We start from the raw sequence: 25,749 nt of genomic DNA on the forward strand, positions 1-25,749 counted from the left end.
GTACAGGGAGAAACAAATCTGAGTTGGGTGTGTCTTTGTGGTAAAACAAGACATGGCCAGGCGGTGTTCCAGTCCTGCCACTGTGCCCAGGGAATAGAGCGGGGTCCCTGCCTCCCTGCCCATGGAGAGATGAAGCGCCAGTGAGCCTGGCTGAAGGGAAGCTCGGACACCGCACCTGCCGACAAGGAAGAGGACTCTAAGCACTTGCTGAAGAAGACCCAGACCGACAGCCTCCGCTTACACTTTCAACATAAAGAAACGGAAAATCTTCACGCTGGAGCAAGCAGCAGCGTCATGATATGCATGCAAGATTGACTTTGTCAAGGAGTCCCTTTTGCCCGGATCCACCACCAACGCCCACAGAAGCAACCGCCAGGAAGTCAAACGACGTCCTGCATCGGACAAGTCTTTAAAGCCTCATGTGCATGTGGAAGCTGGAAGCTGAATAGGGGAGTCCCCAGAAGAACTAATGTCTCCCCGTTACGTGGCGACAGAGATCAAATAGACCCCGGACTGCCAGGAGAACGGACCAAGCTGCCCTGGAAGCACAGCCAGGGCAGGGTGATCCTTGGAAGCATGGATGACGAGACTTCATTGCATGGACTTGGACGTGTAACCAGGAGGGATCGGTCCCTAAGGAAGGATGGCACGCTTGGTAGAGTGTCAGCAGAAAATAAAAAAAGGATTCTTAACAAGACGCTGACACAGCGGCTTCAGCAATGGGCTCAGATAGAGCCGCCATGGTGAGGCCAGCAGGACTGGTCTGAGCAGGGCTCCGTCCAGTTGTACTTGGGCTCGCTGTGGGCTGGCACCTCCTAGCGGGTCTGCAACACCACCACCCACTGGGACGACACGCCTCTCCCTGTCGCACGGTCAGTCTCATTTCTGTCCACGTGGCAGGCATGTGAAGGGCCGTCCTCTTTTTCACTGTTCCTCCACTTGACCACGCATGAGGTCCTCCTCCAGAGGCTGGGCTCTCCTGACACGTCCAATGTCCATGAGCCAACGTGTTGCCAGATAAGGGCACTGCACTAGCATGAACTAGTGAACTAGTGTGAACCAGCATGAACTTGCACTAGTAATCACCGCAGAACAGGACAACCCCTCAAGACTCACAGCTCTGGGATGGCCTGTGGTCCCTTCTCTCGCACGTCACGTCGCTATGAGTGGGAGCTACTGGACACAACCTACCAGCAGCAGCGCCCCATGGTCAGCAAATGGGGGCTAGCACCTGGTTCCCGGTGCCCAGCCCAAGGCTTCGGGGCTGTGACCGTCCGGCAGCAGACTGCCAAGCCTGTCTCTGGACTCCCTTCCAGGCAGCTTCAAACCACCCACCTCTTGCTTCGTCCTCAAGCACTCGGCCATCCGTGCCACCCAGGACCCCTCACTTCTCAAAACCAAGCTCACTGCCATTGAGGCGCCCCTCTAGGAGTGGGCAGAACTGCCCTTGTGGGTTTCTGAAACGTAACTTTCCAGAGTCCAAAGCCTCATCTTTCTGCCTCGGAGCGGCTGGTAGTGTCCAGCCGGCCTGGTGGTGAGCAGCCCGACAGCTAGGCACTAAGCAGCCAGGGCTCCCACTTCCTACGAGACCCTGGCAGAGCGAGAAGAAAGAATCCCCACCGAGACTGGAGATGCGTGCGCAACACTTAACTGAAGCCACCCCCCACTGCCCTCCTCCTCAGGACCTCCGCCCAGAACAGCCTTTTCCTGCAGTGGCCAGGAAGTGATGGAGCCAAGGCTCTGCGGCTCCTTTGCCCCGTTCCTGCCTGAAGGGCCATGAGTGGAGGGATTCACTTACTGGCAGAGGAAGTCACTGTGCCCTTGCCTCTGTGGTCTCTAGTCAGCTCCGGGCAAAACGAGCCAAAGCAGAGACCATGTGGGTGGGCCCTGCCCCTGAAGGTGCCAACAGGAGCTCTGGGGGGTTCAGCCATGCCAGGCAGTCCGGGGTGCTATGGCTCCTCCCAGGCTGGGGCCTGGCCACTGTGGGAGTGTTGCCAGCTGGCTCTGCGAGACCAAGTGGCCCTTTACGGAGCCCCAGGTGGCTCTCCGGGGAAGACAAAGGGAGCCAAGGGAGCCGCACTGCCAGCTTGCAGACTTGCCTCAGGCAACTACATTTATTAGCAAGAAAAAAATTTTTTTGTCAGCTCAGTGCTGACCAACAAAGTACATCATTAAGAAAAGGATGACAAATCCGTCACTGAATTCATAAAACATACCTCAGGCAGTTACAACTAAAAATAAAGTTGGATTTTTGTTTAATTTAAAAGCCTCAAAAATAACAAGCAATATGTTTTTTAAAACATGTAGTAGACACAAATGCCTATTATACAATATACACTGTACACAGTAGAGCTGGGGCAAGGGAGGAGGGTCAGTGTGTGAGAGCGTTTTGATCAGAATCTGGAGTCGAAATGCTGAGTCGCTGACAAATGAGAATTGCTAGTGAGGAAGTACAGAGCAGGCCCCAGCCCTCAGCTGGGAGCCTGCAGTGGCAGGAGCCACGCGGAGGAGGCGGAGCGTTAAATAAACGTCTGTCAAGCGCACACAGTACACAGTGTTCATCATCAAAGAGAGTATAAGGCAACGTTCTCCGTAGAAAAACGGGAGGAGTCCATGGGGGGCTTTATGTTTTAAATAGAAAGTTGGAATGTGCTGGAGAAGTTGTGGCAGGGGCTGGGGACATGTGAGTGGGGGCGGCCTCCGGAGCCTCCCCAGAGGGGGGTGCCAGGGGGAACCGGGGGTGCAGGGCCCGGGGTGACCACCTTGTCTGGTGAGGCCAGGGAGGCACAGGGGAGGGGCCGGGCGGGGCATGGCACGGGGCGACTCAGGCTCCAGGTCACCCAGACAGTGTGGGAAAGGGAGGGGTGGGGCGGCGGGGCTCACTTTGCTCCTCGAGGGAGTGAAATTCACGGTTTTTCCTTTGGAAATAAGGGGTCCCACTCGTCCTGGTTTAGAACGTCTCATTGGGCACGGCCAGGGGCCGGGAGCTTGTGGTGGGGAGGGCAGGGCTGGGCCGGAGGCAGGGGGCTTCAGGAGGAGGGGATGGGGGCAGCAGAGCCCTTCCTGTGGGCCACAGTCGCAGGCTGGAGGGAGGGCTGATCGAGGGCCGGGGCCCAGACAGGATGCTGACTGGGGGCTGTGCTGCAGCCAGCCTTATAAGCCCTTTGTGACCAGGTGCGTCTTGTAATGCTTGGTGAGGTGGTCACTCCGCATGAAGCGCTTCTGACACTGGGCGCACTCGAAGCGTTTGTCCCCTGAAAGAGGAGGAGCCGATCACCCAGGGCTGGAGCACAGCCCTGCTCTGGGCTCTGACTGGTGGCTGCCACCCTTTCCCCCACCCTGCCTGCGCCCCATTGTTCCCTCTGACCAGTCCTCCCTGCTCTGCCCCTCTGACGGCTCTCCTCCACTTGGGTGCAGTTCCCTTCCTTTGCCCAATACCCGTGTACGTTTGCCTCTGCCTGGCGGGGAACACCTGCTGCTTGCTTCAGACCTCTGTCCCCTCCTAGAAGACTGCAGGCTCCCTGCGGCTGTTCTGCTGCGGGCTGGGGGTCCCGGGGGCGGGTACAGACCTGTGTGCGTGCGGGCGTGCCTCTGCAGCTCGTCGCTCCGAGTGAACCTCTTCCCACAGAAGAACCAGTTGCAGACGAAGGGCCGCTCGCCGGTGTGCAGGCGCACGTGCGCACGCAGCAGAGACGTCTTGCGGAAGGTTTTGCCGCAGTCGGGGATGTGGCACACGTGCTTCTTCTTGCCCTGCTCGCCAGACCTGGCCGGGGGAGGGAGGGTGGAGGAGGAACGGATGAGGGACAAGGAGGGAAGGGGACAGGCCCAGGAGGGAGGGAGGCTGGGAGGCTAGGTCAGGGAGCAAGGGGAGGTGGCAGGAGGGTCTGCACTGGCAGCTGGCCCAGGAAGGGGCCATCCGCCCACCCACCTCTTCTCCCCGTCCTTGCAGTTGGGGCACGTGCAGGCCATGCGGCGGCGCTTCTCCCCGGGGGGAGCCTCCCCAGCCAGGGCCTGCTCCATCTGCAGCTGGATCTGGGTGGGGCTCAGCCCACTGATGGTCAAGTTGTTCCCAGAGACGTTCTGCACGGTCAGCTGCTGCTGCCCTGTGGGGGACGGCGGGGCTCAGTCAGAGGAAGCCCAGAGGGAACCCGGCGCTGCAGACGACCCCTCTCTCTTGCAGCGCATGACAGGACGATACAGGATGAGACGGACCATTCAGGCTTTGAACAGCCCCACCAGAGAGTGAGAGAGGGGAGCTCTTCTCCCCAAGGCTCACAGCCAGCAAGTGGGAGGACTGGGCTCTAGAGCAGAGCAGGCTCTGGACCAGAGGCAACGCCCTGCCCCCTAAAGGCGGCCGGCAGAAGTGGCCTCCCAAGGGCAGGCTAGTGGGTTGTCTTCAGTCTGTGGGAGATACCCACTCTACTCTCTGGAAGGTCTCTGGGGATTTTTTTTGGGGGGGAGGGGGAGCAAAAATAAAGTGTTCTAGGCTTTGGCGTGAAAAATACAGGGACCTGTATCCTCTGGGTGACACCTATGTGTCAGGTCATTCAACGCAAGGGGCGCACCCCTGACCTGGCACTGTGTCCCTCTGGGTGGACCCTTTAAGCCGTGAGTCCCTTGAGCTCCTCACAAAAGAGGAGCCTGTCCTGGCTGAGGGGCGTGATGTCACCTCAGCGGAAACAGCAGAAGGAAGGGCAGTGAGTTCACTCAAGATGGAGGAAGGATGCCCCGGGAACCACCATCAGGACAGCACCCTTCACCCAGGGGAAGAGGGCAGGAGCCAGAGTGCTGAGGGAGGGAGGGAAGAGCATGCCTTCTCTTCCCGCAGGGCTGCCGTCAGTGTGACTCCACTGAACTGGGTGCGGCACAGGCCCCCGGCTGCGAGGGCTCACTCCTCTTCGCAGGAAGTCCTCCTGAGAGCGGTGGACACCGTGGGCCCTGACCGTGTGCCTGTCCATGTGGACACGTGCTGGAGCCCAGCCTTCTGCTGGGAGATGGGAGCAGCACTTGCCTGGCACTGCCCCTACAAGGCTGCCGTCGGGACCAAAGGGATGGGAAGGGGAGGGCCAGCGAGAGTGGGAGCTGTGGGAGCTGGGCACGGGGCCGACGCTTGGTGGCAAGAATGTCTCCTCACCGCCGGTATTGGTGATGGTGACAGGCACACCCTGCACCTGGACACCGTTGATGTTGATGGTCTGCATGGCCTGGGCGGCGGCTGCCAGCTGGGCTGCGTTCAGGCTGATGATGCTCCCGGCAGGGGCAATCTTTGGCAGGGGGCGCTCTTTTCGGAGGATGGCAGCTGAATGCTTTTTGCTGGTCCCGCTGACGTGGGCAGCCCGGGCCGTGGGGCTGTTACTGGTGGTGGTGGAGGTGGTCACAGCTGTTGCTGGGGGGCTGTCCTGGACAAGGACCGTCTGTAGCTCACCGGACGGTGTGCGGATGTAGACCTGGAAGGAGCCAGAGAGAACAGTCAGAGCCCGGCCCCAGACCTTCTGGAAACTGGGGACCTCTGTCAGCCCAAGTCTCTTTGTCAATGAGCCTAACCCTGTATTCACACCCTGCCCGGCCGATGTTCAACACAGGACTGGCGGCAATCCCACACTATGCTGGCAAATGTTGACTGCTGATTTGAAACCAAACATTTAATTTACACAGCGTGGAAAAGAGAACTTTCTGACGACCAGCAAACGACAACTGGTTCAGCTCTGTTCGTCCTTCAAGAGCCACTCGTGCACGAGAAATAAAATGTCCCCATTCAGAGTGGCAGAGCGTACAGGTGAGGAGCGAAGGCAGTGACACTGCAGGAGGAAACAGAGCTGTCGATCTTGAAGGCTTTGTCTTTGGATCTGGCAGGAATTCTTAGTCACGGCACCAAAAGCACAAGCCACACAAGCAAGCCATGAGACTCCATCAAACGGAAGACTCGGGCTGCAACCAGGAGGGGGACAGCCCATAGAGGAGGGGCAGCCCACAGAATGGGAGAAAGAACTTACCACTCACCCTGTCTATGGCGAGCCCCTAAAGCATTCTCACGGCTCAGCAGTAAAATCAAGACATCTAACTTGCTAAAAGGAAGAGAAAACGAGTATGTGTGGATTGTGGTAAGAGTTGTATGAGTCCCTAATAAAATATAAAAGAAGAAAAGAGAAAAAAATGATTAGGGCAAAGACTGTACAGATGTGCTTTATACAATTGATGTATGTATATATATGAACTGTGAAAAGAATTGTATGAGCCCCAATAAATTGTTAAAATTAAAAAAAAAAAAAAAAGAGAAAACGAGTAATGGGTCTGAGCAGGAGTTTCTCAAAAGAGGTACCGGTGGCTGAAGGCAGGGGAGTCCGCGGACAAGACGAGCCAGCCTGGAAGACAAACCTCAGTGGCCAGAGCTAGAATCTCTTAAGCAGCAAAATAAACACTGTACCATCACTCCCTACTGCTAGAAAGAAATGAATGAAAAAGTACATCAATGGGGCGGGGGCACATCTTCCCTACAGAAGAATCCCAACATCTGCAGCTGCTCAGCCTTGCAGGGCCTGGGGCTTACTTCCCACCCTGCCCCTGAAGGTGGGCTAGACCTGGTGACGCACAGTAAGAAAGGGGAGAGCAGTCATTTTCCAGTGGGAGAACCCATGGCTCGGTGATAAAGATGAACCTCACAGGGGTATCGCGTATTCCAACACCGACATCGAGAAAAGGGCATTTGCCTCCAGCCTGGCAAGGTGTGAAAAGGCATGACTGAGCAAAGACCACACACCAAGGATATGGAGGGAGACTTGATACCGTGGTCCCGGGACTGGATGGGCTCCAAAACGGGCCATAAATGGGGAAGCAGGTCAAGTCCAAATGCAGTCTGGAATTCCGTCCAGAACAATGAATGCACCAGTGTGCATTTTTCTTTCGGATACATGTACCACGGTCATGTAAGAGGTACAGGACCATCAAGAATTACTCTCAGACACAGAGGTCATTTGAAAAGCCACACTCATAGTAAAGTCCCCAGTTGCCCACTCATTGTGGGCCCCTGTTTCAGAGGAGAACTGCACTCCACAGGGTCTGTCCTGCCCCCCCCTCCACCTCCACCCCACCCCATCCTTTCCTCTGGGGCTTCATCTCTGCAGGGATCGGAGCTGTTAACAGCTGAGTGATACTATGATAAAAAGATACTAAAACAAGCCTGTGAGGAACGGGATGTTTACCTCCTCTCAAAGTATCTCTCCACGAAACAAATACTTATTAACCACAAAGAGAAATAAAGTGACTTGGTGCTGCAGAACCCTGTCAGGCACTTTCCTCCTGACCAGTCAGGCACAGCCGGAAGTCATGGCCCTCGCTTTAGGTCTCAGAACACAGCATCACTTTGTGATGTTTCTGCCAAAAAACAAAACCATGGATCCCTGCACCGAATGCCAAGGAAACATGACACAAACCCCAAGTACAGAACACACCGCAGAACCGCAGGCCTGAGCTTCCAGTGTCACGTCTGAGCCACTGTCCCAGACCCAAGAAGAAAGGACAGCCAAGTGCATCCGGTGAGCGAGGTCAGCGCCTTTGGCGCTACTGGGGTCCTGGGATAAGGGGGGCACCTGAGCCAGGTCTTTGGAATCCGATGAAGCTTCCTCACTCACCCTCACCTGGCTGGGAGGATGGCTGTGGCTCTAGAGCATGCCCGCCCTCGTGTGTGGGAACGAGGTACTTTCGGGAAAGCATTTGCAGACACTGAAGTGATTCGGGGGGACAGATTCCTGTAAACCCCCACCCCAAAGGCTTGCTGTGCTGTTGATTGGGGTTAGATTTAAGTCTTGGATTATTTAGACCTGTTTCTAGAAATCAAACAAAGCTCATGTCACCTCTTAGTAAATAGACCAATCTCCTCCTTAGTTTTCTAGCATGTGCCCCTTCTACAAATCCTTGTTATTTTCTCTATTGGAAGCTTCTGCTCCTAGAACTTCCTTTGTTCTCAGGGACTGCTGGCAAGCTTTGGTAAAGGGCGGGAGAGTAAATATTTCAGGCTTTATTGTAACTGCTCAATTCTGCCATTGTGTCAGGAAAGTAGCCGTGGCTGGACAGCACACAAACAAATGTGGCAGGGCAGTGTTCAGACACAACGTTACCTCAGACATGGATTGGACCTGTGAGCTGTAGCACACTAACCTGGAACACAGATACTTTTTTAAAAGTATGCACAGTCTGGCTCACTCTGGGGAATTTATTGAGTTGGAAGACTGGAAGCAGCCTAACCATCCGGTGAATAAGGTCCTAGCTGTATAATTAATAACACCCACAGAGAGCGGAGGTGGCGGTCCAGCCTGCCACTCTTCAAGACAGATGAGGCCATCTTGCTTCTGTGAAGATGCAGCGTTGAGGACCCATGAAGCACGTCCACTCTGCCAGGAAGGGTTTCCAGGAGTCAGAAGGGACTCACTCACTGGCAATGGGGGGTTGGGGTGGTGGTGGCGGCGGTGGTGTGTGTGTGTGTAAGGACAACATACTTCAAAAACAAAATGGGTAGCCTACTCTAGTTGTTGAAAAATAGTGCTTAACTGTGTCTGCACATCTATGCTTACTTCCTTGGGAGGACCCAGGCTCAGCCCTGCCCCCACCAACCAACCTCAGGAGCTGGGAGCTCAGGGAAGGAAGGTGCTGCCCCCTGAAGATAGGCCTGGTAAGAGAGCTCACAGATACTGGGACAAGAAATGATATGCAGAACATCACTTGGTAATACATGTCTCTCTCTCTCTCTCTCTCTCTCTCTCTCTCTCACACACACACACACACACACACACACAGCCATCAAGTCGACTCCTACTCACATCGACCCTCTATAGAGGGTAGAATAGAACTCCATAGCATTTCAGAGGCTGTAAATCCTGACATGAGCAGACAGCCTCGTCTTTCTCCCACAGAGGAGCTAGTGGATTTGAACTGCTGACTTTGAATCTAGCAGCCCACCACATAACCACTACACCCCTAGGGCAATGAAAGGCTCAAGACTTCCTCCCGTCTGACTTCCACTCCTGCAGCCCAAATTCAAAGGCCCATCTTCACCCAGGGGACATACAACTTCCCGCCCTCACTCACTACAGAGCTTCTCTATCTAGACAGCTGGGCCCTCGCTATACAGCTAGATGATGAACTCAATTTTATGTATCTATACATGCATACATATACATACACACATATCTATTTAGCCTCTCTCTCTCTGATCCGTTTACAATACCCACTGTATCTCCAGCCACACCTCAGACACAGAGTTAAGGTGGGAAAATGAGCACAGTGTGAGGTTTGACGTCAGAATGTGAGTTGAATCCTGGTATTTGTCATTCAGATCCAAAGACTCTGTGCAGACTCTGGGGTTTCCACCTGCCCCCAGCGCACAGCCCAACAGGCAGGCGCAAAGGAATGCAACCTGCCTCTCAGAGCCAGAGGGATGCCAGAGGGTTGGAGCACTTCATTAAGAAGCCAGAATGAAAATGATCCATCTAAATGGCTGCAGTAATGCTAGGCTGCCTTGTCTTATTCTTACCATCGATCAGTATCTCTGTCTCATTACGTTTCTTACTTTACATCAATCCCATGCTTCTGACTTGTACTGCTTTTGCTCTTGCAATGATGGTGAAAAGGACTGGTATGTATCTGCCCACCCCCCAACTAAAGGCTTGTATAAAGAAAAAGTCAACCCGGATAGACCTGCTTGTTGATCAAAAGTCAAGTAGGGACTCAAGCACGGAAGCCATGCACGGGTGCTGAGGGGAGTAGGGAAGGTGCGGAGGGCGGTGTGGTACCTGAGTAGGTGTCTGCTCAGCCGCCTGGATCTGAAAGTTCTGGGAGGGCTTCTGGGGCACGGTGGGGAGGGTGGCGGAAGCGGCCTGCACCACCCGCAGGGCCTGCTGGGGGATCTGCACCACCTGCTGCTGCTCAGCCTTGGGGGGAACCACCTGGACCTGCTGGACCACGGCCGGCTGGCCGGCCCCAGGGCTCTGCACGATGAGCAGGTTGTTTCCGGCCTGGATGATGTTGTCTGCTGTGGTCTCGATCAGCACCGTCTCCACCTGCTCCGCCACGGCCACGGGGGCCTGGGAGGCTGAGAGGCTCTTCTTCCGAGCTCTCTTGTTTGTCTTGGACAGTGGGGTGGGGGGGCTCTCTGTGAGGAGCTGACCCGTGGCTCCAGGGTCGCTGGTGTTCACAAGGTTGTTGACTGGCAGAGTCAGTGTCACGTTGCCGCCCCCACCCGTCAGCTTCACCACGTTGGCTCCACTCGGCACGGGGGTGGCGGCCGTGCTGGACTTCTGGACGGGGGCTGGCTTGATGGGGACGGGCTTGTGGCTGGACGGTGAGGGGGTGATGATGGCTTGGTTGGTACCAGGGATGATCTGGATCTGGTTGGTGAGACTGGGCTGCACTTGGATGGTCGGGGAACTGCTCGCCTGGATCTGGGGGACAGCCTGGTACTGGATGCTGGCACTGGACCGGCTCCCCTTGTTGAGCATGCCGGGGTTCTGGATTGCAAACACCAGCTGCCCTCCGGGATAGGACGTGCTCAGCTGGGACCCCTGAATCTGAAGTATGTTTCCTTTGGAAGACAAGATTCCAAAGCTATTCTTGCCAAGACTGAGCGGGAAAGGGGCAGGTTTGATAGGGACGAGCTTCCGAGGTGTGGGCTGGGGCGGAGTGGGCGGGGTCACAGCAGCTTCAACAGCTGGGGGGCCAATTTTGCTACATGTTGCTGCAAGCAGGGCTAGAGGAGAAGGCTGAGAGTCCTGCAAACCGAGCAGAGGCAAGGAGTGAGACCACCACAAGGCCTGCCCCCACCCCCCTGCCCCTCTTGGCTATCCCCACTCGGCTCCAGTCCCCGACTCCTTGCTGGCTTTTCCAGGGAGAAAGGGTGGGGAATGCCCTTGATCTGGAAGGAACTCTAGTGTGAAATGACCACTGACTTGACAGCGATCAGGTTCCTGACAGGAGCACAGAATCGTCCTTGCTGGGCTTTGAGCTTTCTTGGAAGGAATTCCGTCAGCCCACCCCAGACTAAGGTGGGGGTGGGGGGTGGCGGGAAATAGGAGAATCCAACACTTCGGGAAAGTGGTTTTCCAGTGCTTTGTCCATGAGTTTATGGACTGTAGAGGGCTGTTTCTGGCAGGAGCTCCGGGGTCTGGGCATACTGCCTCTCTTTTTAAATGGCTTTGTTATGGACAGTGGGCTGTGGTGGCAGGAACCTGGAGCTTAATCGTGGTTTATCCTCTGACTCAACCAGGACTGCTCAAGTAAATGGTCAGGATGTCTTAGACAGCTGCGCCTTCCCTGGGCTCATATCTGAGGGTCTTCAGCCAGGAGGGCAGGGTGAAGAAAGTTTTTTTTTCAGTTTAAGCCCTTACGAGTCCCTCTGGGTGGGCACAGCTCCCAGCCCTCATGCCTCCTCCCTACTCACCTGGGTGGTAGGGGCAGCGGGCTGCAGGTAGTCACTGGGGCTGACAGCAGCAGTGGCAGCCATACTGGTCTGTGGATCTGCTGGAAACAGAAATGGAATAAGCCCCAAGCCACTGACAGAACAGAGCCCCGTGCCGCCGAGTTTCTTCTCCGAGGGGCTAACAGCCCGTTTCCCACATAAGCCCAGTCTAGTTCAGCCACAGGCCTCGTTCGCTCAGCAGGTCCCCTCCTACCACCCAAACATCTGTGATGAGATGGAGCTACCACGGCTGTCTTCTGTAACAAAGCCATGCCACCCCACTAAGTCCTGTCTGCTGGCCACTGCCGACTCTCCCTAGCTAGACTGAGCCGCATCTTCTAGCTCAAACTCATTGTCCTGTGCTCTCCCTCTGCAGCCAGCTGCCCGGGGCCAGAGAGAGGCAGCGCTCAGCCCTGCAGGATTCCTGATGAGGCCCATCTGCTCCAGTCAGAGGTGCTGGGGGCATTGTGCTCAGTCTCCTGCAGAGGCCCGTGGATAATCTCTGTAAGTGAATTTACACTTGTACATGGGGTAAAAAGTATGGCCTCAGTGCAGCGCCCAGACTAGCTAGGGCCAATGGCCCAACAGAACTGAAAGGACACCCAGCCAAGGCTTTGCAATGTGCCTGTATTTCCATGCATGACTTTAGGTGAGGGCAGGAACTGGGTTGGTGCCCAGAGGATCACCCACGTCCCTGCAAGGGTAAGTGAGGCTCTCCTTTAGGGACCCTCGCCCTGGGACCTGGCCTCTGACAAGAGGCAGCTCAACCCAGCAGGGGGCGTGGAGTGCCCAAGGTTCAAGGGTTGAACCCAAAGGCACCTCCCTGGAGGTGCCCACCCCCCATGGAGATTTACAATAAAGGCTGAATGTATCAACCTAACCCCCCTCCCCACCAAAAACAACATATATATCGTTGAGGAGGGGAAGAACAGAAATATATTTTGATATTTACTAAGTTTGAAATAAAAAGCATCTATTGCACAGGGTCCGTCAACCTTCCATAATTATTTTGCATGAGATCTGTCATTGCATTATTAACCTTATGGTATACATTCCTAAAACTGGTAGCTGATAAGGAATTTTCATCTTTTTAACTCAAGCAAATTTTTCCTTTTTTAAAAATCATGTTATTGGGGGCTCTTATAGCTCTCATAACAAATTATACATCAATTTTGTCAAGCACATTTGTACATATGTTGCCACTATCATTTTCAAAATGAGCAAATTTTTCAAAGGATTAAAATCTGTTTATGAGAAGAATGTTTTAATCTGTTTGTTAAACTATCTAAATCATGAGCTCTTTTGAGCTCATGTATCAAATTTACATTGTTATATATGAAAAAACTACTCTAGCTGAGTAGGAAAAAGAAGAAAAACATTAAAAGCCATTACCTCTGGGTGAGAGAACACTAGTATACTTTTATTTTCCAATAACGGGAACTAAGAGGCGGCGGCGATGGAGGGAGTTTCTACTCGACACTTCAGCCTGAGCCCAAAGAAAGAGCTGAGTGAGTACAACAGGGGTGCCGAGACGCAGGGGGCAAGCAGCCGCGACAGCCTCCTGACCGTGAATTTCTGGGAAGTAGACTTGAGGACGTATGGAGAAGAGGCAAGACCTCATCCCCTCAGAGACGCAAAGGGGACTTCCAGCACGATGGTCCACTGGGTTGACAGGCCACACAGCCCTCCACAGGGACGACACAATGATGATAATCCTGGAGCCCTGAGCTCCGGAGAAAGGGGCAGAGGAGTGGACCAAATACAGCCTAGACAAGGAGGCTGAGCTAGAGAGATGAGAGGAGGCAGGCGGTGGACTGCCGGCTGGCCTCATGCAGGGGAGCCTTCTTCAACTGTGGTCAGCAGCATGTGCCCAAGGCGGCAGCGGTGGCCGAACAAACACACACACACACACACACACACACACACACACACACACACACACACACACACCGGTGGCTGTCTAAGAGAAAGGTGGGACCTGCCCTTGTACCCCTCCCCACTCCACTCTCCTGGTGACCCTGACCTCACTCCCCCAGTGGTGCGTGACCCTCCCTGTCACACAGCCCCTACAAGGCCTGCGGTTGGGGCTGTGCCCTTGCGAATTGGGCTCCTGGTTACACCCCCACATCTGGAGGCATGTCAACTCTGTCTCATCAGACCAGTAGAACACACAGTGCTGGGGCCCTGGCCACCACCGGGTAGGCAAGAATGCCCTATCCACCTACCTTACTCTGTACTCCCCCGCCCTACCCACCTTGCCTCTGGGCCCTGAACTCAGTCACCATCTGAGCCCGCACAAACAGGACCAGGTACATGACCCCTGACAACAGCGGGGCCAGCAGGCAGTGCGGGTCCTCACCCTCCACTTCAGCGGTTTGGTTTCCTTTCCCTTTTTATCTTCTCCTTTCCTTTCATCTGTTTTTCTCTTCCTTCTTCCTCTTTTTCTTTTCTTAGTTTTTCTTTATTCTTTCTTCCCCCCTTCCAGGTTTATTATACTTTTAAATTTTCCTTTCGAGTATAAACATCTTTTTTTGCTTGCTGCTGTTTGCCTATCCCCCACATTTTTATTATTTTGTTCGTTTTGAATTTGTCTCATTTTCCCCTATCCCACCTGACCCATAGCAACAGACATGCTAACTGACCTGGGCCCTCCATAACGACTGCTGGGAGGCCACGGTTGCAGCCACTGCGCTGGAGGGGTTTCCTCTTTCCCTGACCCTCCACTTCACTCCGTGTGCTGTCCTTGTGCAGGGACTGCTCCCTCTGACCGTATGTTCAAAGTACCTGAAAGGAAGTCTCACCATCTTTGCTTCCAAGGAGCATTCTGACTGACTTCCCAAGACAGAGTTGTCTGTTCCTCTGGCAGTCCACGGTACTTTCAGCATTCTCTGACAGCACCGTCAAGTCAAAGCATCAATTGTCCTGCCGTCTTCCTTATTCATTGGCCTATGAGGTGACTGAGAATATCATGGCGTGGGTCAGGCAGACGTTTCCAGATAAACAAATTAAAGGAATCTGTAAAAGCCAGACCAACCTAACCAAAAACAAACAAACAAACCTAACAGGAGCTCTGTGGACACAGAACCAACAGCAGACACAGACCCCACCACCCAGAAATGAGCAGATCCAACAGTGTCCAAAGTAAAACAGACACACAAGACTGAAAATAGGGAACCAGAAATGTCTTTGTAATGACGACGACAGTAACAAAATAAAAAGAGGTAATAGTGTGGTTGCAGAACCTCTACATGAAGAGGAAGTTGATGTCAAGAGTAAAGAAATGCGGCAGAAAGAGTTTTGTTGTTAAAACTGAAGACGTGCACCGACCTAAATGGAGGCGATGCTGAGAAACGTCAGCATCACATTTTGATATTTTGGTTTAATAATGGGGTCCATGATTTTGTAGGCAGAAAAAAAAAGGCAAAAGGACTCAGGAGGAAGACCCCCTAAGTAAAGATCACGGGTCATTCCTGTTGGATATGAGGAAGCAGCAACCACACGCACAAACGAGCCCGATGTCCATCATTTCCAGTGGGAAGCTTCTGTTTCGCTGGGCGTTGGGCTGGGGGAGGCGGTGTCGCCTGGGACTTGTTAGATGCCGCCCAGTCGATTCCAACTCACCTCCCAGTCCTGCACCATCTTCACAACCGTTCCGATGCGTAAGCCCACCAGTGCTGCAGGGTGTCACTCCGCATGTCCAGGGCCTTCCTCTGTCGCCGCCCCACTACTTTAGCAAGCCTGCTGTCCTTCTCCAGGGACTAGTCGCTCCTGACAGCACGTCCAAAGGCCGTGAGACAACATCTTGCTGTACTGCCTCCAAGACAGACTTGTTGGGGCCGGAAACTCGATTTTTAATAGGTCCCGTGTTAAAGCGCCACAGAGGTCCAGGCATTTAAGCACGAAGAGTTTCACCGAAAGGGCCTCCAATGCAGAAACCAAGCTCAACAAGAGCCAGGGAGGGTGAGCTGGGCATCAGGGAGAAGAGAGAGAAGCCAGAAAAATCTGAGCCACCTCCATTCGGTTTCTGGCCTCCCCGGGAAAATGATTCTTCTGTGGGCTAAGGGAAAGAGAAGGTAATTCAGGGGGCACTGAAGTCAGGATAGGCAATGGGCTGGTAAGAGGGCATGCCAATGCCTTACTGGTCTCAGGCTCTGAGCCCCAGCAAACCACATCCCGGATAGGAGTGACTTCAGGGACATGTCATGTCCTGCCAATGCTTGAGACGACAGCGGGCAACTCAGGCCAGATCTCTTATGTAGATCCTGAACTATCACAGTGCTGATCCACAGCAAGACCCAACAGCATGGCAATTGCTTAGGGAAGGAAAGAGGACGGGGTAAGCTTCAGTCTTCTTTACAGGGGCTCACAGACAGACAATGGCATGCGCTAGGCATGTTTACTCAGTATGGCACCTGAGAATTTTCTACTGATCCTGTGAACAAGAAGTCAGGCAAAAGGGGGGCTGAGTTGAGTGCATCTTCCCTAAGTGGCACGAGGTCCACTGGCCAGGAGTCCCCGCTGCAGTGACAGCCAGAATGCGTCACCCATGAATGGGCGCCAGGGCCCCTGCGTCCATAGGCTTCTCCTGGGGTCTGAAGCTTTCTCCAACAGGATTTCCATCTCATTTTGATGATCAACTTTTAAAGTGAACTTTATACTCTCTGGTCATGGGGTGACTGCTGCCTAACAGGTCCTGTTTTCGTCTCCAGGCCCCATCTGCTGACCCTGACCAGCTCACTCGGTATTAGGTGTGGTAAAGTGGGAGGTGAGGACAAAAGAGGACGACCCTCAGGGAGACGGACTAGCACAATGGGTGCACTGATGGGCGGGACCCGGCAATGACCATGAGCTGGCACAGCACTGGGCGGTGTTTCCTTCTGCTGCATGCAGGGCGCTATGAGTTAGGACCGACTCCATGGCCTCACAACAACTCAGACACAGGACATCTGCAGAGTGACGGCCTAATGACGCAGAGTCAGAAGTCCTGTGAGGACGCAGCATCGGGCGGGCCGCACACACTGCAGGGTGGGCTTGTGGGACTCAACACCCCAGGTGTCCGTCAGCCACTCACGCTGAAAGCGGCGATCTGGGTTTGGTAAAGCATCTTCTTTCCTACAGCAGTGATGCAGGCTGGGATTTTACTGGCTTTCTGGTCTTTCTTTAACTTATTCATTTCACAGGCACAGTGGCTATGACATTTATGAAGTACGAAATCAAATACATAGACTTGTTTGCACACAATTAGGTAAAATGGTACTATAATGAAAATAATGCAAGACAGCCCAAAATCACTTCTCGGTTACAGCAGTGGCATTCAGATGACTTTGAATGTGAGCCAGTGATAAAAATATTACAGCAATAGGGAAGGTCCCTGCCCTGTGCTATGTGAGAAGTTTTCTGAAACAACATTTACCCTCACACGTGAGATTCACATTTCAATATTGTTCTAGTCTACTTCATTTTATGAATGTTGACCCACCACACAGATCTTAGAGGAACCTGGAGAGCCCTGGAGGCGTGGTGGTTATGGCTTGGGCCCCTAATGCCCAGGTTAGCAGTTTGAAACTACCAGCCGTCCCCCTGGGGGCGAGACCCCCGCCTTCTACTCCCATAAAGAGTTCTAGTCTCAGAAACTAACAAGGGGCAGTGCTCTCCGGTCCTATAGGGTCAGTGAATTTGGGGTGCAGGAGCCTGGGTGGTGTAGTGGTGAGCAAGCCCCCAGCTGCTCCAGGGGAGACACAGACGTTCTACTCTCCCAGGGGCACTGTGAGCAGCCCTCGGCTCAACAGCCGTGCGTCTGGGTTTGATCTGGTGACAGTAGCTCCACTCCTCATACTTGGGAGACAGTTCAAAGACCGGGAAGGCAAAGGTAATTTGCAGCATACCGTGGGTGTGGCTTTTTAAGAGTTCAGAGCTCTGCAAACACAGGTAGGTGTGGTGTTCAAGCGCATGGGGCTCCAGCCCTGACCAGGAATGCTGAAGGTGAAGGCCATCAGCCTCCTCTCACTAGCTGAAAACAGGCAGGGCCTCCAGGATTTCTGTGATGCCGCAACAGTTCATACCAAAAGCATCCAGCTTTTTAACCGCGCGGTTCCACATTAGTGCGATTCCAAGTTCTTTTGCTCAGAGTCTTGCAGCGCGTCCAAGATTGCGGTAGCTTTCTGCCATCCACCTCCTAAGAGGCGCCCACTGACCGAGTCAGACAACCACGGGGGCTTTATTTTCCTTCCCACGAGAACCAGTATTAGGCCCTGTCTTCTGTTCTGTGCGCACAGGCGCTTCTGGTGGTAGCAGCTTATTTGTTTTAATGTAAGTGCCGGATGTACTAAACGGCAGTTTAAACCACCATCTACCAGTTACTGCCTGCCAGGGCGCATGCTGCAAGACGCTGATCCAAAGGACTTTGGAACCCACTAATATGGAACCTTACGTTGAAAATACGGGACAGCGAGTAGAATAAGGATCTGCGGGACTGCTTTGGTGGTGGTGGTGGTGGTGGTGGTGAGGGGGTGGTGAGGGGGTGGTGGTGAGGGGGTGGTGGTGAGGGGGTGGTGGTGAGGGGGTGGTGGTGAGGGGGTGGTGGTGAGGGGGTGGGGGAAAGGGAGACTATGTCAAAGACTGTTTGGAAACTGGTTGTGGTAGTGTATGTACACTACTGCTTGGCGTGATTGCACTATGGAATGATATATGCATTAACTCCCAATCAATCATACATTTAAATAAATAAAAGGCACAGTTAGGGTATGGGCTGCGCTTCCCGCCTCCATTCAAAGAGAGGCTAGCTCATGTGTGCAGGTTACCAAGGGCACCTTGGGCACCCGTGCTGAGGTTGTTCCTGACTACTCCCGCCATTCTAAGTGCAGTTTGCTTTTACCAAACTTTTTTTTTTTAAACTCCTCTCGGCTCGCCTCTGGCACTTGTTGCTGCCACCACCGCTGATGCGCCCCACTCCTGGCTCCCGCTTTTACCAAACTTACAGCCAGCCATCGGCTCCTACATTTACCACCACCAAGTCAGTGGGATTGCTACGGATGCCTGAGAGACGTTGGATTTCTTTCTTTCCAAGGCCCATCCTTCCGATTTGTCAGGCATCGGTTGTTGGTGTTGGTAGCCATCGAGTCGATTCCGACTCATAGTGATCCCAGGCCCACTGCCCACTCCTGCGCCATCCTCACAATGGTCTTGCGCGCAAACCCCTGTGGCAACCACTGGGCCAATCCCTTTTGTCCAGGGACTTCCTCGATTTTACCCAGCAGGATGTCCCTCTCCAGGGACTGGTCCCTCCTGAGAATGTGTCCAAAGTACATGGGATAGATGCCGTCTCCCCATCCAGGCCTCCCAGGAGCACTCTGGCTGTACTTCTTCCAAGACGAATCTGTTTGGTATTTCGGCAGCCGGGGGGACTTTCAAAATTCTTCACTGGCTCCATGGCTCAAACACATTGATTTGTCTTTAGTCTTCCTTATTCCATACCCAACTTTCACATGCACGAGGTGACTGAAACTAGCATGGCTTGGGTCAGGCACGCCTAGTCTTGTGCAGATTTACCCAGTACAAATGTATCCTTTGATCTCTTGATGGCTGCTTCCATGAGCACTGACTGTGGATCCAAACAAGATGAAATCTTTGACAACTTCAATCCTTTCTCTGTTTATCATGATGTCATCTATTTGTCGGTCCAGTTGTGAGGAATTTTGTTTTCTTTATACTGACTTATATTCTTTACTGAAGGCTGCTGTCCTTGATCTTCATCAGCAGCTGCTTCAAGTCCTCCTCACTTTAAGCAAGCCAGGGCAGACTATCTGCCTCTCCGAGTCTTCCGGAATCCAAGCCTGATGCCACCTACTTCTTCATGTGAGCCAGCGTCTCTGGTAATTTGCTTCGCATACAGACTGAATAGGCATGGTGAAAGGATAAGCGTGGTGACGCATGCTTTTCTTGATGTTAAACCTGCAGTGTTCCCTTCTTCTATTCACTCAGCTGTCTCGATCCATGTACAGCTTCTGCATGGACCCAATGAAGTGTTCTGGAATTCCCATTCTTCTCAAAGCTGTACACATAGTGTCTTAAGATCCACACAGTCGAATGCCTTTGCATTGTCACTGAAACACAAATAAACTAAAAGTATTCTCTGCTTTCAGCCAACATCGATCTTATGTACGCAATGATAGCCCTTCTTCCATGTCTTCTTCTGAGTCCGGCCTGAATCTCTGGCAGCTTTCTGTCAATATACTGCTGTAACTGATCTTGGATGATCTTCAGCAAAATTGTACTTGCATGTGAGATTAATGAGCTGTTCTATAACTCAGGCACTCTGTTGGGTCACCTTTCTTTGGAATGGTGCAAATAAGGATCTCTTCTAGTCAGTTGTCCAAATTTTGCAGCACAGAGAAGTGAGTCATTTATCTAGGTTGTTAGCAGTCCCTAAAGCGGCACAAAGGCTGACAGCAGTTTACTGTACAAGCAAGTCTCTCATCCTCCAAAGGATAGCTTCCTAAGGCTTTGCCTGGGCTTTCAAGGCAGCCCTAAAGGTAGGCACGTTCGTGAGCATGTACTTGTATCCTCATGGCTGGGGACAAGCGCCTTAATCCCACAAGCAGTAGCAAAGCACCCCCAGGCTCCCAATTTTGGTGCTCTGGTGGTCCCTGCTACATCCCGCCCCTCAAGTTCCAGCCTTCTCGTCCTCCTTTCCCACTTGTCCCTTCCCAGACAGGACTTGGACCCCTGCACTCTGCTGGAACAGCTCTTGCCAAGGAGCCCCTGGCTTTCTCCCAGGCACTCTCAGGCCGGCGCTGTCCTTCTTCTGTGGAAGCTTTCTGTTCTCTCCACTTTGAACACCCTTCAGCTCCCAGCCTTGTTTCTCCCCAGCAGCATTTACTGAGAGCCGGCTCTGAGGAAGGCTGGTCAGTCCTGAGCACATAGTCACGGTCACGTCATGTCCTGGGTTAACACTCACCACCAGCTGGTTAAGTTATCCTTTCTTCTTGTATTTCCAATTATAATGAACGGCACCATCTTCCAACCCAAAGCAGAAACCTGAGCCATCGCTTATCACCAGACTGCACATTCTGGCGATTCCACCTCCTAGAGGAAACACTCCAGCCTACCTCCGCAACAGTGCTCCCCACCTCCAGCTTCATTTGCCTAAACACAGGGGGCGCCCCCCCCAAATACGATCATGACCTCCAAAATGGCCTCCTAGCCTCCAGGCTAGCTAGCCCGGGGGATCCTGCCTCCACAATCCAGTCAGAAGAATCTGTTAAAATGCAAATCTCCAAACATACCCAATTCAATCTCTCCAAGGGCTTCCAACTGGTCTTAAATGTACCCAGGCAATTAGCTCCCTCCCTGCCTGCCCTACCTCCTTCCCTCCAATCTGCCTCTCCCTGCCCTTTCTATACTCCCCACACCCCGGCGCCCTCACGCCAGTTTCCAAGGTCAGAGTTGCTCCCTTTCATGTGGAGCATGACACCGCGCTCACTCTCTCTTCTGTCTGGCCAACTCTGTGGTTGCTCAGAGCTCATTCATACTCCGCTGATTTTAGGAGAGCTGTCCCGACCCTTGGCCAACACATGGGGGGCAGGCTTATGCCTCCTACTGCTCACTAGGGTACCCCCAGAAGTTAACTGCCCGTGTAACAGAAAGATGTCCCAGAAAGGAATCCTGAACCTGGGCCATCAAGCTAAGGGCTGGAAGCCCAATCTTTTATTCTAGAACACTATTCTTGAGAGGGGTGAGAGAAGGGATTCAGAGATGCATGACAATAGCAGGCCTTAGGTTCCCTTGACAGAGAACTTGAGTCAAGCTGGCTAGCCAGGCTTTGGGGGTTCAGTGGCTCTGGCTTCCTGGGCCCCTACTGTGCTGGCTCCAGCTTCCCCTGGACCGGGGCTCTGGTCTGATTTTGTCCCCTGGAGGTTTTCCTGGAAACTCAAACCCTTCTGCTGGCTATTTTGGTCAGCTCAGTTGGGCCTGGGGCCAGCAAAGCAGTATCTAAACCCCATTTGTCCCTGGCCTGGAGGACGCTGGAGCCACTCGCTTCATGCTACCGAAATGGCTCAGGCCTGTATTGCAGCTTAAATGCTGGGTACCCTGGTTTGCAAAAAACTATGACTGCTAGTGACAGCCCCCAATCCATTAGCAGGGTCCTCCAACAGATTAAGCGTCCACTGCATTCTTTCTGTCCACTCACCAAGGAAGCAAATCACCTTGCCCTCAGGCAGGGTGTCTGGGCCCGTGGATTGCCGCCATGTCTCTCTGCCCCGCCCAGGGAGGGGCAGGCTCTCTCATAGGGGCTTGCCTAAGCATGTCCCTGATGGAGGTCACTATACTGGGGGTTGAAAGTCAGGAGTCAGGCCTTATCAGTCTCACCTGTCTGTAAAGCCTTCTAACAATGTCCTGCTTCTTCGGTCCCACCTATAATTGTGACATCTTGATCTAATCATGCTTTTGTGAGTTTCCTTGGCCCTCCCATGTCCTTTGTTTAAAGTTTTTATCTCCACAAACCCTTGGACACCATTTCAACCTCTTGCTAATGGCCGCCCTCATCCAGATAATGTGTGTGTGCCAGCTTTTACGACTTAATAAATGTTCCCCTTAAATTCTATTAGAGGCAATGAATGTACAAATGTGTTTTACACAATTGATGTATGTATGAATTGTGGTAAGAGTTGTATGAGCCCCCAATAAAATGATTTTTTTAAATTCTATTAGAGATGAGGGTCTCCGAGGCGTTGAAGGGATCAGGTATCAGCATCATCAGAACAAAAAAAAATCATATCATAGTGAATGAGGGGGTAGAGTGTAAAGTGGTGACCCAAGGCCCATTTGTAGGCCACTGGACATCCCCTTACAGAAGGGTCTTTGGGAGGAGACGAGCCAGTCAGGGTGCAGCATAACAACAATGAAACACAACTTGCCTCTAGTTTCTAAATGCTTCCTCCCCATCATGGTCCCAATTCTACCTTACAACTCTGGCTAGACCAGAGGATGTACACTGGTACAGAGAGGAACTGGAAACACAGGGAATCCAGGGTGGATGATCCCTTCAGGACCAGTGGTGAGAGTGGCGATACTGGGAGGGTAAAGGGAGGGTGGGTTGGAAAGGGGAACCGAGTACAAGGATTTACATGGGACTCCTCCCTGGGGGTACGGACAACAGAAAAGTGGGTGAAGGGAGATGTCAGACAGGGCAAGATATGACAAAATAATAATTTATAAATTATCAAGGGTCATGATGGAGGGGGAGCGGGGAGGGAGGGAAAAATGAGCTGAGGCCAGGGGCTTAGGTGGAGAGCAAATGTTTTGAGAATGGTGAGGACAATGATGTACAAATGTGCTTTACACAATTGATGTATGTATGGACTGTGATAAGAGTTGTATGAGCCCCTAATAAAACGATTAGAAACAAGGAATAAAAAAACGAACTCAAAACACAGTAAAAAAAAAAGATGAGGGTCTCTTCTGTCCCCTAAAACAGGCCACAGCCGCCGCCACCGCCACCACTTCACCACCCCTGACGGTGGTTCGTGCTCAGACTTCTGTGTGGGTCTGACAGGTGAAGCCACTCACTTTTTAAAGCACGTTCCTCGCTTGCTTTCCAGGAGGCACGTGCCAGACTGGCCTCCTTCTTTGTCCATCATCCCCTTCCTCAGAGTCAGCATTATGGGACTGCCCTGGGACCTCCCATTTTCACTGTCTACGCCCCCATCCTGGGAGACTCCATCCATTCTCAGAGCTTAGAACACACCCACATGGAGAGCCTAATGCAGACGCCCGCTTACGCCTCCAGACTTATAAAACTAACCCAGCTGACTACAGGCATCTCCACTTGGATCAGTGGTTCTCCACCTTCCTAATGCCGCGACCCTTTCATGTGGTGGTGACCACCCCCAACCATAACATGATTTTTGTTGCTACTTTATCACTGTCATGTTGGGACTGTTATGAATCCAGTGATCCCTGTGAAAGGGTTGTTCGACAACCCCCCAGAGGGGTCGTAACCCACAGGTTGAGAACCACACTGCCTTGGATAGTTTTAATAGGCCTCTGCACGGAGAGCCGCGAATTCTGCATCTCCTGCCACCCTCCACTGCTCAGCCCTCAAGCCCTGGGAGTCATCCTGGATGCCTCTTTCTTCCGCACGCAACAGTCAGCACAGTGGCTCTCCCTTCCAAGAGTCCACCAGGTCTCTGTACCACCCAGGTCTCGGCAGCAGCACGTGTCAACTGGATGACGACAAAAGTCTCTTTGCTGGGCTCCGACTTTGTCCCCCACCAGCTTATTGTCAACCAGTCCATAAGGCTCCTATGGGACCTGCCTCCTATGGCTCTCTGACAAGCATCCCCTCCGGTCACACCAATCGCTCGCTCACTCTGCTGTTTGTGAAAGCCAGGCAGGACCTCGTCTCAGGGCCTCGGCACTTGCTGTTCTTTCTCCTGGAATCCGCTTCCTCTTCCGTCCCCACATCCACAGGGCTGTCTGAGTCAATCCTTCCCCGCCTTTCCTGATCACCCTCTGTGACGCGCCTCCATCCACACCTGTCAGTCCCCTCTTCCGGTTTTCTCCTAAGCACCTCTCACCGTCTAACAACCCCCAAGGACAGGGTACCTATGTACTGTCTCCTACAGAAATGTATCCTTCGTAAAAAGGCCTCTCTAGAAAAGTCTTGATTGGCTGTTCTACCTCCAGAACCTGCCACATCCCCAAAATCCACTGCCAGCAAGTGACTGGCTCACAGCAACCCCAAGGGGCAGAGAAGAGCAACCTCTTAGGGGGTCTGAGGCCGGAAACCTTTATCGGAACAGATGCCCAGCTTTCTCCCGGAGTAGCTGGTGGGTGTGAGCCCTAGCCTTATCTTACAGTTCGCTACCAGCCAAACACTGAGCACCGCACAGCCAGGTGCTTACTGTGGACCGGATGCATGAATCAGTCCATCACTCAGCTTGGAGATCACAGAGAAGCCAGGCCAAAACGGACAGTTTAAGAAGCAAGGGTGAGCTTCTTCACAAAAACACCAAATGGCGGAGGACTCTGGTGCAGCGGGAGGGCCTGGAGGCCCCGGGGGCCAGGAGTTCGCAGTGGCTTCAGCAACAGCTTGTGAGAATGTGGTCGCAGGCTGTGGACAAAGCCGGAGAAAGGAGTGGCTCCCTGTCTGTCACCAAGCTGGGTAGTCTGGTCAAGAACATGAACATCATGTCCCTGGAGGAGATCTATCTGTTTTCCTGGCCCTGAGAGCAAGGAGCCTGAGATCACTGACTTCTCCCTGAGGATGGCCCTCAAGGTCAAGGTCCTAAAGATCATGCCTGTGCAGAAGCAGACCCGAGCCGACCAGCGCACCAAGTTCAAGGCCTTTGATGCCATCGGGGACTACAATGGCCACGTTGGCCGGGGTGTCAAGTGTTCTAAGTAAGTCGTGGCGACTTTCCTCAGGGCCATCAACCTGGCCAAGCTGTCCATTGTCCCCGTGTGGCGAGGCTACTGGGGGAACAAGATTGGCAAGCCCCACACGGCCCAATGGAAGGTGACCAGTAGCTGTGGGTCTGTGCTGGTGCGCCTCATCCCTGACCCCAGGGACACTGGCGTCGTCTCAGCCCCTGTGCCCAAGAAGCTGCTGCTGATGGCAGGGATTGACAACTAACTTCTACACCTCAGTTAGGGGCTGCCCACCACCCTGGGCAACTTCGCCAGGGCCACCTTTGATGGCATCTCCAAGACTGACAGCTATCTGACCCTCTGGAAAAAGACAGTGTTCACCAAGTCTCCCTACCAGGCATTCACTGAGCACCTTGTGAAGAGCCACACAGAGCCTCGTGCAGAGGGCCCCGGCTCTAGCTGTGGCTACCATATAGTTGATTTTATATGAAAAAGTCAAGTGAATTGAGCCTGGGGAAAAAACAAACAAACAGCAGCAGCAGCAAAAGAGAAAACCTGCAGAGCTGCAGATGCTGGCACTCGGCTGGGTTAACCGGACAGGCCCAACCCCGGCTTCTCACCAGTGACCAGGCCCACGTGGCCCTCAACTCCCACGGCTGCTCCCAAGTGGGCCACAGTCTGTGCTTGGGCTGGCCCAGTCCAACTGCTGGACAAATACCTACAAAGTACACACCTGGCCACACACCAGTCACGACAGACGTCTCCATATTTCTGCTGGATGACGTGTGCTGAGGGCAAGTTATTTCCAAGGTAAGATAATGAGGATAAGCCGCTTCAGGAATACCTCTAGTAAGCCTCCACGCAGAGTGCCTCTCCCCCAAACGTGCCAGTGGCTGGCCTGACGCCTGTCTCAGTCACACCAGAGGGATTTG

The 25,749-nt window shown here is 53.2% G+C and overlaps 1 protein-coding gene across 3 annotated transcripts in view; it reads right to left on the reverse strand.

Annotated features, from left to right (window-relative positions):
- Positions 1–2,102: 2,102 nt before the first annotated feature.
- The window catches only part of SP2 (Sp2 transcription factor), a 28,101-nt gene continuing 4,454 nt past the window's right edge, over positions 2,103–25,749 (reverse strand). The window contains exons 2-8 of one of the 3 annotated variants that reach the window (XM_075561705.1): positions 14,248–14,403; positions 11,429–11,505; positions 9,786–10,760; positions 5,135–5,447; positions 3,929–4,103; positions 3,570–3,763; positions 2,103–3,254 (exon numbers count right to left, since the gene is read on the reverse strand). In XM_075561705.1, the coding sequence (XP_075417820.1) occupies positions 3,154–3,254; positions 3,570–3,763; positions 3,929–4,103; positions 5,135–5,447; positions 9,786–10,760; positions 11,429–11,505; positions 14,248–14,269 (1,857 nt within the window). In that variant the 5' untranslated portion in view covers positions 14,270–14,403 and the 3' untranslated portion in view covers positions 2,103–3,153. Of the gene's footprint in view, positions 3,255–3,569; positions 3,764–3,928; positions 4,104–5,134; positions 5,448–9,785; positions 10,761–11,428; positions 11,509–14,247; positions 14,404–25,749 lie in introns of all 3 variants that reach the window. The other 2 variants (XM_075561707.1, XM_075561706.1) reach the window with 2 other exon arrangements.

Source organism: Tenrec ecaudatus, chromosome 10 (genome assembly GCF_050624435.1).
Source record: "Tenrec ecaudatus isolate mTenEca1 chromosome 10, mTenEca1.hap1, whole genome shotgun sequence".
In the NCBI taxonomy this organism is placed as follows: domain Eukaryota; kingdom Metazoa; phylum Chordata; class Mammalia; order Afrosoricida; family Tenrecidae; genus Tenrec; species Tenrec ecaudatus.